Source organism: Polypterus senegalus, chromosome 7, assembly GCF_016835505.1.
Source record: "Polypterus senegalus isolate Bchr_013 chromosome 7, ASM1683550v1, whole genome shotgun sequence".
NCBI classification, from domain to species: domain Eukaryota; kingdom Metazoa; phylum Chordata; class Cladistia; order Polypteriformes; family Polypteridae; genus Polypterus; species Polypterus senegalus.
The window spans coordinates 27,918,483-27,933,201 of record NC_053160.1 but is presented as its reverse complement, the minus strand read 5'-3'; the positions used below and the strand labels follow the sequence as shown (position 1 = coordinate 27,933,201).

The 14,719-nt window shown below is 37.2% G+C and overlaps 1 protein-coding gene across 1 annotated transcript in view; it reads right to left on the bottom strand.

The window, feature by feature from the left end:
* ap3b1a (adaptor related protein complex 3 subunit beta 1a) overlaps positions 1–14,719 on the bottom strand; it is a 344,324-nt gene that overhangs the window by 128,545 nt on the left and 201,060 nt on the right. Inside the window, exon 21 of the mRNA XM_039758392.1 lies at positions 9,113–9,173. Coding sequence (XP_039614326.1) covers positions 9,113–9,173 — 61 coding nt within the window. The remainder of the gene's footprint in view (positions 1–9,112; positions 9,174–14,719) is intronic.

The following is a 14,719-nucleotide window of genomic DNA, read 5'->3' as shown; positions in this document are numbered from 1 at the left end:
CTCCACTTTAAGCCCATCTGGGAGTACATCAAACACAGCTGTAAATGGTTTGGGAGTGATTGTGACACCAAGGCTATATGATAGGCATTCAAAGATTTTTGTCCAAAATTATGTTAATTTGGTACACAGCCAAAACATGTGTAACAGTGAGGCTGGATCTCGATTACAATGCTCACAGGTTGAATCTTGGCCTGGATACATTTGACAATTTTAAACAAGATAAAATATGCTCAATAAAAGATTTTAATTTGAATGACTGAATGCTTTGTGCATATTGAGCTAAAGAGTGTTCTATGCATGGTTGACGTCTACTCTTTTTCTAAAATATTAAGTGAAAAGTCTTTTTCCGCACCATATTCTGGCATCTTTGAAAGGAAGGGACTTTAAAATATTTTTATATATCGCAGAGATGCTATCTGAGTCTTGAAGAATGATCAATATTTCTTCTGAAATAGAAATAGGCAGGTTCAGTTTAGCAAAGTTTCTAATTAGAAAGTAGTGGAAAAATTGTGTTGATGAGAAGTTAAATTTGAAGCTTAATTGTTCATAGGATGCAAAGATGTTATCTGTGTACAAATCTCTAAGTGTTTTAAACGCAGCCATTTTCCAAACATTAATTACTTGAGGTATGTTTGAGAGGGTAGAAAAAGGTGGTTGTCATGTAGAGGTGCAACAGATAAATCTTCTCTGTCTTAAAGTTCTTCCTACATTGGTTTCATATTCTGCTTCTTAATGTTTTGATGATAATTTGTTTTTACTGGGGCACACAGCAGAGAATAAAAGGAAATATAACAATATTTTAAATCTATTGCAGACCAGGCTTGGGTATATTCATTGATTTGTGTCAATGACCAGGTTTTTATGGCCTGTATATTTGCCACCCAGTAATAAAATTTAAGGTTAGGTAGTGCCATGCCCCCTTCAGCTTTAGGTCCTTGTTGAGTTGCTCTTTGGATGCATGAATGTTTCAAATTCCAAATAAATTTTTGTTTGAACAATTATTGCACACTTTCTGTAAATCCAATAAACTTCATTTCACTTCTCAAATATCACTGTGTGTGTCTTCTATATGATATATTTAACTGACATTTTTTATCGTAACAACCAACGATTAATACAGGAAAATAATGACTATTAACAAGGTTGCCCTAACTTTTGCATCCCACTGTATTAGATGTTACCACCGCTGTAACTGAAGACCTATTCAGATCTGGATTTAAAACATAATTCAAGTCTCTAGCCATTATCATTTTATGAGTGTTCACATTATGGATAGATGCAAATACATTTTGGATTAAATCTTTATCATCTATGTTAGGTTCATAAATATTTATCAAAATCATATTACTATTAAATTATTTGCCCATCACCCTGAAATATCGCTCTTCAGGATCAGATATTAAATATGATATTACAAATAGTAATGTGTGTGAAGATTCCAACACCCCTAGTTTTCTTTGTATAGCTGGAGCAAAAAATTTGGCCAATCCCACCCTCTTTGCAACCGTAACAAGTCTTTACTTATTAAGTGAGTCTCCTGTAAAAATACTATCTTGGCATTTAGACCTTTTAGGTGAGAGAATACATTTTTCTCGTTATAATAGTAATAATAATTCTTTGCATTTATATATTTCTTGAGACCTTTGACATTCCAACTCACAAAGTTCACTGTCTAGTCAAAGAGACATTGTTTTTCAACTTTTGTTGACATTTTGTATTCTTAAGTTAAAGTAGTACATTGTTACATATGATAGTTTTAAACTAGATTTCATATTATTGCCTGGTGTTACAGCTATGGAGCCTATTGTTAAGTTGGCATTTACAGTTATTGGCATAGAAAGGATAAATAATAGACAGCATTGCTCCCTTTCTCTCCCCCCAAACCCACCCCATTAAAGAGAAAGAACACATCCGGAACAAAATCTCCTCAGCAGCAGTGTAAAAAGGGTTAAAATTGAGATATCTTATGAAGGTACACTCCAAATACAATAAACCTGGGATATAATTTTAAACAGTCTCAATACAATAAACCTAGGGAATGATGTTAAACAGTTCCCATGAAGAATGAGATAATGTATGATAATACATTCCTCATACAATAAACAAAGGGTATGATGGTGGGGTGGACACACTAAATAGCTGGTTACTTTGTGGTTGGCAAAACGTACATATATTCAATGGAAGAATTTTTTTTGTTTGTATAAACCAAAAAAAAAAAAAAAATGTCAGAAAAGGAAACAGAATGTATTGTAACAGCAAATGTCACAATACAAATGGACCAAGTTGGAACTAGAATCTTTTTTGCCTTGCCAGAACACGGCATGACTCATGATCATGTTTCAGAAGAATGTCAGGATCAGTCTTCTTAGCTCTTCTACTTCTTCACCCGGAGAGCTAAAAATGTAAAACTGACCTTCCATTTATGCACAGAAATCTGTGAAAGTACGAATGCAGGTATTTTCAAATATAATCTCTTTCCATCTGACAAAAGACATCAAGTTTTCTTTAACCTGTAGTTTGTTGAAACGGACAACCAGGCTTCCTAATTTCGAGGCATTTAAAACACGTATATAGTAGGCTAATGAGATCTTGTTGTCCGATTTTATCTCGGAATCGACAAATTCTCCTTGCCCACTTTGTTCACAGTTTCACTCTTGGTTAGCATCAGGTCCTGGCAGATCTGTTCCCTTACCCAACTATTCCAAGTCATCCTCTGGTAGGCCTCACTGTGAACCTGAGGCCGGTTTACATTTTGATGGAACTTTAGCTGTCTTATCCATTTACTTTACTTTCTGAGCCCTTTGTTTGCTGCTCATGATTATTTATACTTGCATATAATGTAAATGTAGGATACCTCAGGATGCTAACTTAGTTCAGCTCTAGGGATACATCTCTCACAATGGATGAGACCAACAATCAAACAAAGTGATACAGCGCTCAAGTACAGTACACCCCCAACATTCGTGGGGGTTACGTTCCTAGAGCACACTCGAATTGTGAAAAACCGCAAATTATGGATGTGGTTAAAAAAAAAAGCCTATTTTTATAGGTTAAACCCTAAATATGCCCCCAAAACATTTTAATTTCATTTCAACCTCAGCTTAATACATTACCTAAAAAAAATGTAAAGGCAAAGGTCTTACAGACAGACCTCAATATGTGCGTCTTGGGAACTGTAGGTCTGACATTGTGGTCAGCAACACAGGAGCGCCGCAGGAGACTGTACTTTCTCCGGTCCTGTTCAGTCTATATACATCAGACTTCCAATACGACTCGGAGTCCTGCCATGTGCAAAAGTTCGCTGATGACACCGCTATTGTGGGCTGCATCAGGACTGGGCAGGAGGAGGAGTACAGGAAGCTAATCAAAGACTTTGTTAAATGGTATGACTCAAACCACTTACACCTTAACACCAGCAAGACCAAAGAGCTGGTGGTGGATTTTAGGAGGCCCAGGCCCCTCATGGACCCTGTGATCATCAGAGGTGACTGTGTGCAGAGGGTGCAGACCTATAAATATCTGGGAGTGCAGCTAGATGAAAAATTGGACTGGACTGCCAATACTGATTGCTCTGTGTAAGAAAGGTCAGAGCCGACTATACTTTCTTAGAAGGATGGCGTCCTTCAAAATCTGCAATAAGATGCTGAAGATGTTCTAACTGACGGTTGTGGCGAGTGCCCTCTTCTACACGGTGGTGTGCTGGGGAGGCAGCATAAAGATGAAGGACGCCTCACAGATAGACAAACTTGTTAAGAAGGCAGGCTCTATTGTAGGAGTAAAGTTGGACAGTTTAACATCTGTGGCAGAGCGACGGGCATTAAGCAAACTCCTGTCAATCATGAAGAATCCACTGCATCCACTGAACAATGTCATCTCCAGGCAGAGGAGTAGCTTTAGTGACAGACTTTTGTCACTGTCTTGCTCCACTGACAGACTGAGCAGATCATTCGTCCCCCACACTATGCGACTCTTCAATTCCACCCGGGGGAGTAAATGCTAACATTACTCAAAGTTATTGTCTGCTTTTACATGCATTTTTATTTCTATTTAATTTAATACTGTTTTTTTTTGTATCAGTATGCTGCTGCTGGATTATGTGAATTTCCTCTTGGGATTAATAAAGTATTCATCTATCTATCTACTGTACAGTACTGTACTGATATGTCACCAGCAGTGCTAGAATGTAAACTACAGATGTTACCGCTATATGTACTGCAATTCAGGCAAGCGCGTTTTCATTGCCAGAAGCCTTAGAAGGTGCAGGGCATTTCTGCGGCATCTTGGGGCTTTAACCCTTAAACTGCCACATACTTGGAGAATAATGCATCCCTGGGCGCCAAATACTTTTTTGCTGCACTTTTTAAGTAAACGTAACAATTCACAAAGAAAAAGTGAAATTTTAATGGAACACATTTTTTTTTTCCATGCAAAGAGCATCACATTTACTGCAACGCTGATCATTTTACACACTGCTAATGAACTGTAAAAACTATTTAAAAAACTACTGGAACAATATGTACAAGGGGCAACTGACACCATTGATGAAATTCATTAAATCACCGAGCCAACTGCACTTGAACTGGCTGCACGCAAGCACACAAAGGTAAATGCTGATACTTGCATGCTAGTTTAGTGCAGCGGCTGAATCCCAGAGACAGTGAAGCTGCAGGGGCCGGCAGTGGTCATGAGCTGGCTGCTCAACGAATGTACGGCACTGCATGCTGGTAAATTTCACTGGGAACCAACAGTAGTCTGTTGTGATGGTAAATGAATCTACATTGCCGAATATGCTCGGCTTCTACATGCTGACAAATGGCAATGGGTAATGACTATAGCAGGTTGCAGCGGTTTAAGGATTGAGAAGAACAAAACAGAAAACACGAGAACACTCATGCGTCACAGGGCAGCAGTCAATCAGCAGCAAGGAGAAATGAATAATGCTGTAGTGGTCCGGTGCCACAAAGATTCACACCATTGAGATGATGGTAATTTATTTTTATGGTGGAGATTCCAGGGATGCACCCAGCCTTGACCCTACCCACACACACTCACAAACAGAGACAAAAACGAAGCAAACCAGTAATCAAACAGCAAATAAAGAATGTAATGAAAACAACAATACCACTCCTGTTTCCCTTACGGCGATTATACATTAAATACAACAAAGCACCAACAAAACACACACTGTAAAGTCCACGAAAAACAGCAACGGATGAAATGTAATGATGAAAATAGATAGTCCAGAGATCCGCACGTTGAATGGGAATGTAAGATAGTCCTACCGGTAGTCTCTGAATCGGTGAAGACGGATGGACGGTTGCAGGAGCGCTCCTGCAATGAATCCACTTACAGTCCTCATGTACACAGGTAGATGGCAGACAATCCAGACCCCAACCACGAAACAATCCAGGACAAAACGAATAAGTACAGGTAACCCAACAGAAGGCAGGCAGAGATACAGGAACTTGAAACACAAATTATAAAATCTTCTTTTTCTTTTGGTCACCAGCCCCCTTTTTAAAAGCTGCGCTTACATCCTTTGACCCCAACAGCACTTGCACCCTCAATAGAAGACCAATCAGAGCCACTGCAGGGACTTCTGGGAGTTACAGTTTCAAATTCTAGTAGAGTACAATGCTCTCGGATTGGCTACTTTCACCATCCCAAGCAGTGTTTTCCTCTGCTTCCTGTTCTCTTTACAGTGCAGTATTGCCACAAAAAATTGCAGAGGATATTTGTGGTTTCGGCTAACAATTATTACTTAGGTTCTAAGGAAAAATCCGCAAACGACTGAGGCCGCAAAGCCTGAACCGCATCTTCACGGGGGTGTACTCTACTGTCCACAGAATGATCACTCACTTCCCTCTTACTTTCTTTGTTTGTAACCCCAGGCAATAAGAGTGAAAGAAAAGGCAGGAGAAATAGCTACACCTAGAACAGTGGAGAGGAGTGGAACAAGTGCCAAGCTCCTCTAAAGAGTGCCTGGAAGCCAAGTTTCTCTATTCGCAACAGGAAGACAGTCAAAATGATGAGAGGGACAGAAACCGCTTTGTCATCTTCCATTTTGGCAATGTGTAGATAAAGTGTAGATACTGGGTATTAAATAATTGAAATATTTAATGCAATACTATTATTAAGGAACAGATACACTGAGAAAAATGGAGGACTTTGCAAATAAGTAAGTGCAGCTGGTACAATTACAAGTCACATGTCCTCCAGTAAAGCCTAATTTGAAAAAACATGGAATCCATGCTGCGGTTGTCAGAAAAGGTTAAGCATAAGACCAATGTTCCAATTATGAACTGAGGTGTTTAGCACAAAGGGTATACATACAGTGCTCAAACAACCATAGAGGTGGCCTACAGGGGTAATGCCAAGAACTCTTCCTGGTTTAATGAGAACACTCAGCCTCTTAAATTTGAGTGTTGAAAACTGGAGCGCAGATGAAGAACAACAAAGCTGCAGGTCTTTCAAATTGCATGGATACAGAGTGTTAAAAAATATAAAAAGCTCTCTTTAAAGCTCGCTCAGACTACTATTCTAAAAAAATAGATACAATAACTAATCCTCGTGCACTGTTAAGAACAGTGGCTAATCTAAAAAATGGGAATTTAGACTTACAGTACAAAATACCAACAGACATTAGCAGTACATACTATATGAATTTCTTTAATGAGAAAATTAAAAATAAGATCCCAGATCTCAGCATTACAGTGCTGAATTTTACACATATTAGCCTGGCATACCCTGTCTAGCTTTGCATTCAACACTTTAGAAAATTTAATCTTGTAACAGAGCTGGAAGTCTTAACTTTAATTTTTAAAAATGAAACCTACTACTTATTCCCTAGATCCAGTGCCAACGAAACTAGTAAAAAGTGCAATGGATGTTCTTGCAGTACCTATTCTTAATATTAATAGTTCATTGTTGAATGGAACAGTACCTGATGCACTAAAAGTGTCAATCACCAAACCATTACTTAAAAAGTCAGACCTAGACCCACACATAACTTAATAATTATACACCCATATCAAATTTACCCTTTCTCTCTAAAATACTTTAAAAAGTAGTTGCCAATCAGCTTCAGTCACACCTTATGCATCACAATTTTTTTTTTAAATTCCACTCTATCTTCCGCACTGGTCATAGTATAGAAATGGTGCTAATGTGTGTTGTAAATGACATTCTGATATGCTCTAATGAAGGAAACTCCAATGTAATTATGTTGTTCGACTGAAACATAGCGTTTGACACCATTGTTGATTCTATTTTACTTCACAGGCTGGAAAATGATGTTGGGCTTACAGGCAATGTCATTGCCTGGTTTAGTTCTTATTTATCAAATTGATTCCAATACATACAGAAATGTGCCGACAATACTCCATCATTATACACAGAAGTGAGATATGGTGTCCCGCAAGGCTCAGTACTGGGACCTTTACTGTTTTCAGTTTACATGCTTCCACTGGGATCTATCATTAGAAAACATAATGTTAATTTTCACTCATTTGCAGATGACACCCAGTTGTACCTTTCTTTTAGACTATATGAAATTTCTCCAATGTCGTCTTTAATTAATTGTGCTGGTGAATTAAAGGAGTGGATGGGTGAGAAGTACTTGTTTTGCCTGCTTAAGGAAAAGTCATCTCTGATGGAGGAGCACTAGGATCATCGGGTAGAAGGGTCCTTTCATCAGACTGGCTGGCCCAGCACTGACTCAACTTTGGAATGGCTAATACATGGAGGCAGCTTGATGGCCGAGGTCTCCAGGACTCTGAACAAATCTGAATCCTATAATGAGATATCATCTACTGCTGAATTTTGCACTGTACTTGTAATATTACTATTGTAGTATTATATTGTATTTAGGATTACTTGTGTTTGGCTCTGTGTATTGTATTGGCCCCCGTTTTTGACACCCACTGCACACCCAACCTACCTAGAAAAAGGTCTCTCTTTGAATTGCCTTTCCCAAGCTTTCTTCCAATTTTTTTCCCTTCCTGGGTTTTTCATAGGAGTTTCTTCTTATCTTTTTAGAGAGTCAAGGTTAGGGGGATGTCAAAAGATAGGGCCTGTTAAAGCCCTTTGCAGCACTCTTTGTGTGATTTTGGGCTATACAAAAATAAACTGTATTGTTTGCATAGCAATATTGTTGTATAGACACATTTGGTGCACCTGTTGGTGGTGCCAGTCTGTACACCGAGTACCAACTGATGTTAGTTAAGTGAGAAAAGCACAAAAGACAACAGTGTAAAATGCTGAGCATATTGGTTTGCGTCTTTCTCTACTCAAGTTTGACCTGAGCAACTTATGTGCTCAATGTGAGGCTTTATTCCCTCTAAGGCTAACATATTTACGTAAGGCAATAACATCCACAAAACTGGAAGAAATAATACAACACTACATCAAACAAAACAGATTTTGCTTTTTCAATATTTCTTGCAAGTTCATTTGTAATTTTATTCCTTCTATTTAAAACATTCCTAAGGGCACAATGAGTACAAAATACATGTCTATATTGCATTTTTAGTTGTTTCTATGGATGTATTTTTGATGTTGTTTGGTAACTCTCAGTGGATTAAATTTCTCACTGTCTAACAATTAGTTTATGTATAATTGTAAGGATGTGATCATTTATTTTATACTACAAGTTTTTCGGTCCAATCAAGACAACAACAAGGCAAAAGTAAATCTTTAAATAGGCTGATGTGGAAGCCAATCTCAATCACCATTTTTCATCAAAAGTAGGTAAATATGCATTTAAGCACCAGCGAAATGGATTAAGAAATAATAGTTACCTAAAATGCCTACTTTACAGGAATTTATTCTAACAAATGCATGATCAAGTGAAACCAAAAAAATGACAAATCAATAAAACATTATCTACACAGTGATCTAAGCAAAAACATTAGGAAAATGCACAATTTTTACAGATTTGTGTAAAGTGTATATACTTCATCAAAAATGTTTCTTGGAATGATAGGGTACTTTATCTTTTATTGCTACATCCAATAAATTACTTCCACAAAAAAACAAAACAATACTTTAAGTAACAATTAAAAATACACTTATTAGAAAAAAATAGCCTTTTTAAAAATTCATTAACACTTACAGTCATCTAGGTCAAGCAGAGAAATCTCAGGTTTCTTAATTAATTCTTTTACTTCCTTTATCTGTAAACAAAAAAAGAATGATTAGATTAATTTTAATCAAATCATATAGTATTAAATGTTGTCTTTAATATTATTGCCACCCTTGCATTTTAGTTATATTGTGTAAAATATATACAGTACATCCGGAAAGTATTCACAGATCTTCACTTTTTCCACATTTTGTTATGTTACAGCCTTATTCCAAAATGGATTAAATTCATTTTTAATAAATTTGCAAAAATCTCAAGTAAACTTTTTTCACGTTGTCATTATGGGGTGTTGTGTGTAGAATTCTGAGGAAAAAATGAATTTAGTCTATTTTGGAATAAGGCTGTAACATAACACAATGTGGAAAAAGTGATGCGCTGTGAATACTTTCTGGATGCACTGTATATATGTAAATATATATCTTCAGAAATAATTGTAAATGTACCAACCTGTGATCATCAGAATTTTGTAACATGATGTGCAAACTTAAAATCCAAAATAGATCTGATTAACCATAGATGATATACCCTGAACAAGTCTAATGTGCTTGTGACACATCAATGGCCACCAGCAACCCCAAAGTGGCTGAGAAACACTGGTTTAAGCCTATGTGACTGGCTCTGGGGGGGACCTTGTCTACAGCAGCCCCCTGCACTGCGCTCAGGGCTACCACCAAAGGTAATGTCTCCAAACCCATCACCCAGCATCAGAAGAAGCTGGTATGAAAATGCATGTACAGGTATGTACTTAGTTTACTCCAAATGTGAAATGCATGAAAAAAGCAAATAAAAATGAATAAAATTACCAAGGGGCAACTGCAAATGAAGGCAAGAAAGAATTTATGAATTCCAGCTCAAAAGCTCCAATCTAATATAAAAAAAGTCATGTAACGTTTAGTGGTAAACAGAAATTATTACAAGGATTGGTATCACAGTGTCTCAAAAGAAATCCCTAAAGCACAATTGTTTTGTGTTTTATTTAATTGATATTGGTGTAAACACAAATTCTTAAACCATATAAATGCTTCAATTTTTTAAAGGTTTAGAGTGTCGCACTTACTGCTCTTCAGCTATTAAAAGCTCCTTTGTTTCATAATAGCCATTTATTTTTGTGCATGTAATACCAAAAAATTTTAGCACATAAGGGTTTAACTTTTCCTTCTAGTCAAATTTCATGAATGCATTTGCTGATCCTATTGCTTGAGAATGTCAGATTACACAACTAAAAATCACAGGGTATGGCACATTATGAGACTTAGCGACAACTTTAGACAAGAGTTTCACATTTTCCAAGTATCATGAGCTTATCCCATTTTCTGACAGCCAATAACACACTGCCTGACAAAGCGGACGTTATACAAATGCATTTTGGGCATGGCAAATTGAGCTGCAATATCTGCCATTTTTTTCTTTTTTACATTCTGCCTGTGGTACAAAAAACACAAGGCATCAGACAGATGAGCCCCTCTTCTGTTTGTGAGGACCACAACACCCGATTTCCTTATTTCTCCTAGCTGCATCATATGCCCTGGTTCACAACTTGTGTGCACAGAGCCCACCTTTACAGCATAACAAAAAATGAAATGTGTTTGATTTTGTTGGGGTGTGTCACAGACTGGTTGCACTGAATCCCTATGTAAGTCAAAACCTTACGACATGGGAAAGTGCCTCCAAAAGTCTGTAACTTAAAATCACTGGAAAAGTCATGTAATGTGCCAGGGCCTTTTACTCTTTCTAAAACATTTAGTCCCTTTAGTCCTGTGTCAATAACTGGAACTTTTCAGTGACAGTTGTACTAACAATTTTGCTATATATCATACTTTCCATGCAACTTTAGCACTTTTAGGGACAATGAGATCAAAATGTTAACATATATTCCATATGATCTATAATTGCTTAAAGAAAATCCTTTCAATGTCTGCGCTGCACACAGTATAATAAATAACATCCATTTTGCTTTTAATTACTAATACACACAGTCTATTCATTGATGAATCCCGACCTCTGATCTCACCTGCTCCATCCAGTCTCCAAACATTTACATGCGAATGTTTCTTTTTAAGTCATTGACTCAAAAAGCAAACTTTGACTTTCACTTGATTTGCCACATACATGCTTAATTCAGAATTCAGTTAAGATCCACATGCAGTTATTTAGCTGCTCCTGCATCTCTGCTAATTCATGTAATTTAGTTATCTTTAAATGTAACTAACTTGCTCGCTATGTGTTCATAAAAATAATTTACATAGGTTTACCAGAGGCCACACCACTGATTTCAATTTAGTATATGTCGATTCTGATATTTCCTGTTGATTCAGAAAATGAACCTTATACTTTATATTATTATTTTATTTTTAGATATAGTAATTACCTATAAAATATTCAAACAGATTTTTTGCATGAAAATTAAAAGGCTTTTTAAGTAGAATATAAATATGATCTGTAAACAAAACAGAACACAGTGTTTAAAAATAATTTAAAGCAGTGTTGAAAGGCAGAAAAGTTTATGTCAAATCTTTTAGAAAACAAGTACTGTACTTATTTTGCAATTACGGTGTCATTATACCGCCGTCTGTGGGTTTGTTTCTTTCGAGATTTATGATTGTAATTTCTCTCAAAACCCTATCGTGATGAAAAGTAATGAGAGCAGCTTTCAGGTTTCAAAGCCAAGTATAAGGCTAAACATAGTAAACAGTAAAGCAAATTCAGTTCTTTCACTTAAAATGACAATAATAATCTATGGTTTACTGTCAACATTCACATATTAAAAAAATCAAGAAGACAACACCTCTGCCATTTTTGAGTGAAATTACAAATTTACTTTGCCACTCACAACAAGTAAACCTAAATATTTATTCATGCGTTCTCTCAGTAATATGTTAAGAAAGAGAAGCATTAAATTAAAAAAGATGTAAAAAAGCATCCAACAAAACTGGGAAAATAAAACAATGAAGAGATACTATACACAGTCAATCATACATGCAGTACTAAAACTGAACACCACCATGGAGAAAATATGTCATTAACCAGTCATTGAGCAGTCTCAGCATGAATGCACTTTCTCCCACAGTGTGAACTCAGTATTACGAATCCAAGCCAAGCTGCCAGAGAGCTGCAACCCAAAGGATTCAGGCCAGTCAGTGATCTTTCCTGTTGCTGACCACAGAGTTGTCTAACTCCAAAGATTAACAACTTCCAGGTTTTATAATGAGGTGCTCCACTGTTGAATATTTTAACTACTGGATTAGAAATTTTAGATTAATTGTTTCTGTTAAATTGTACTAGCCTAATAAAAGTATTAAAGACAATATAAAATCAAAATGTCGTCTAAGATACGGTTTCTTAAAATATGATTACCACAAGACAAGTATATCAAGATATCTTGTAAGTTGATGACTTATAACAAACAGAAATTTACACACAACATGAGGAATGAAAAAATGGTATTAACAAGTGAAACACAGTGAGAGTTTTAGAGCTGATACTTTGAACATCCCTGTGAATATCACACTCCAGTAGAGGGCAGTAAATTACCAAATTAAATAATAAGTACTTTTCATGGACATTAAAAACAAGTTGTCTAATCTGTAAAGAAATTTCATCTACTTTAGATCAGTTGCATTCTTGTCCTCTCCTACAGCCGACAGAAAAACAAAACGCTCATGTCTGTATATTCTCTTTTACAAGGTCTTGTCACCTTTATAAAACCTTCCTTCATTTTATCATTCCTTCAGGAAAAATCTGGGGGTTGGCACTCCAGCCACCATAAATAAAAACCTGACACTGTTCCATTCCACGTGAACTAGTGTGGTGCTGAGGTGTCACCCGTTGCATGGCTGCACTCGACTCCTAATATGGGGATCCTGAGTTGATTTGTCATGTGGTGGGTGCAGCAATGCGCTGTCTCAGTGTGTGCTCCTAACCTTACTCTAGAACGTTTCTTTATGTGGAAAAGGGATCATACCATGAATCAAGATTTCCACAGTCTGGAAGAAAAATCATTAAAAGTAACTAAATCAATCTTTCTTATCAGTTTGTTTCTAGAAGTTCTCATGGTGGTGGACAGCTGCTCATTTACAAAAACAGGAATAATTCTGTAAAGCAGGATTGCATCATCTTAAGACTATTGAGCCTGAGAAATGTTTAGAATGCAGGACAATGCTCCATCCCTGCATATGTCAATTAAAGATAATATCATAATGCCAATGAAACCATAATGCAAAAATTGTTAGGAGTGTATTTGATGCTGCTTCCTCCTACAAAGTTCAACATTCACAGCAAATTTCCATGAACCCTCAGCACAAGATGGAGATATTAGATATCCTAAGTCATGAAATAAATAGTAATCATGATGGATGTTATATGGAATAATTTTACTTGGAAATGACAAAATGAAGGAAGCAAGTAAATAAAGTCTTATTAGGTGGTTGGGACACCAGTGAAGCTTAAATGTGCATTGTAATAAATTCTACAAGTACCTTTTCCTGTACTAGATAGTTTGACATTATTTCTTCAAAGGATTTAATTAGTAGTGTGACGAGATCTTGTGGTACGAGATCTCGTGAGATCAGATTCGTCTTGCGAGAACATGACGATATTGGCATGATGGGAGTGTGAGGGAAAAGTAAGGACAGAAGATGCGCCCGTGACATTTAAATCGTTGGTGTGGCAACATTTTGGATTCCTTGTGAAAATAAGAAACGGTGAAAAAATGACAGACAAGACAAAGACAATTTGTAAATACTGTAAGAAATTAATACCGTACACCTCTGCTAACACAAGCACTATGCAAAAGCATTTAGAAAACAACCACAGCTCGTTACTAAAAGCTGGGCCTGTGAAGAAAATGGAAAGCAATTCAGTTCGCATGAAAGGGCAAACAACCATAACAAATGCCTTTGCAGCTAAACTTCCACCATCCAATGCAAGAGCCACGGCAATAACAAGAGACATCGGCGTTTTCATTGCAGCCGATATGAGACCATTTTCTGTGGTGGAAAATCTGGGATTTCGGCGATTCATCCACACACTGGAACCAAAGTATGCCATCCCGTCACGCGCACATTTTACTTGCACAGTGGTCCCGACCCTCTACAAGGAGTGCAAGGTAAACGTTGTACAGGCTCTGAAAGAGGCAGAAACCATCGCCATAACTACTGACGGTTGGACTTCTAGGTGTACACAGAGCTATATCACAATTACAGCCCACATTATCAACCGTAATTGGGAAATGGTACATTTTGTACTGCAGACGCGCCCACTTTTTGAATCACACACAGGGGCAAAGGTCGCTGAAGTTTTACAAGAAGCTGTCACACAGTGGGGTCTTAAAAAACCAAAGCATTGCATCACTATTGTAACAGACAATGCGCATAATATTGATGTGGCTGTGCGCGAGGCAGGATTTGAGCCGCACATCAAATGCTTCGCGCATACAAAAAATCTCGCTACACAGGCTGGCCTCGGTGTTGCATGTGTCGCTCGTTTGCTCGGGCGGGTGAGACGTGTAACTGCTTTTTTTTCACCGGAGTTCAACAGCTGCCGTGGTACTGACATCTAAGCAGAAGCTGCTACAACTGC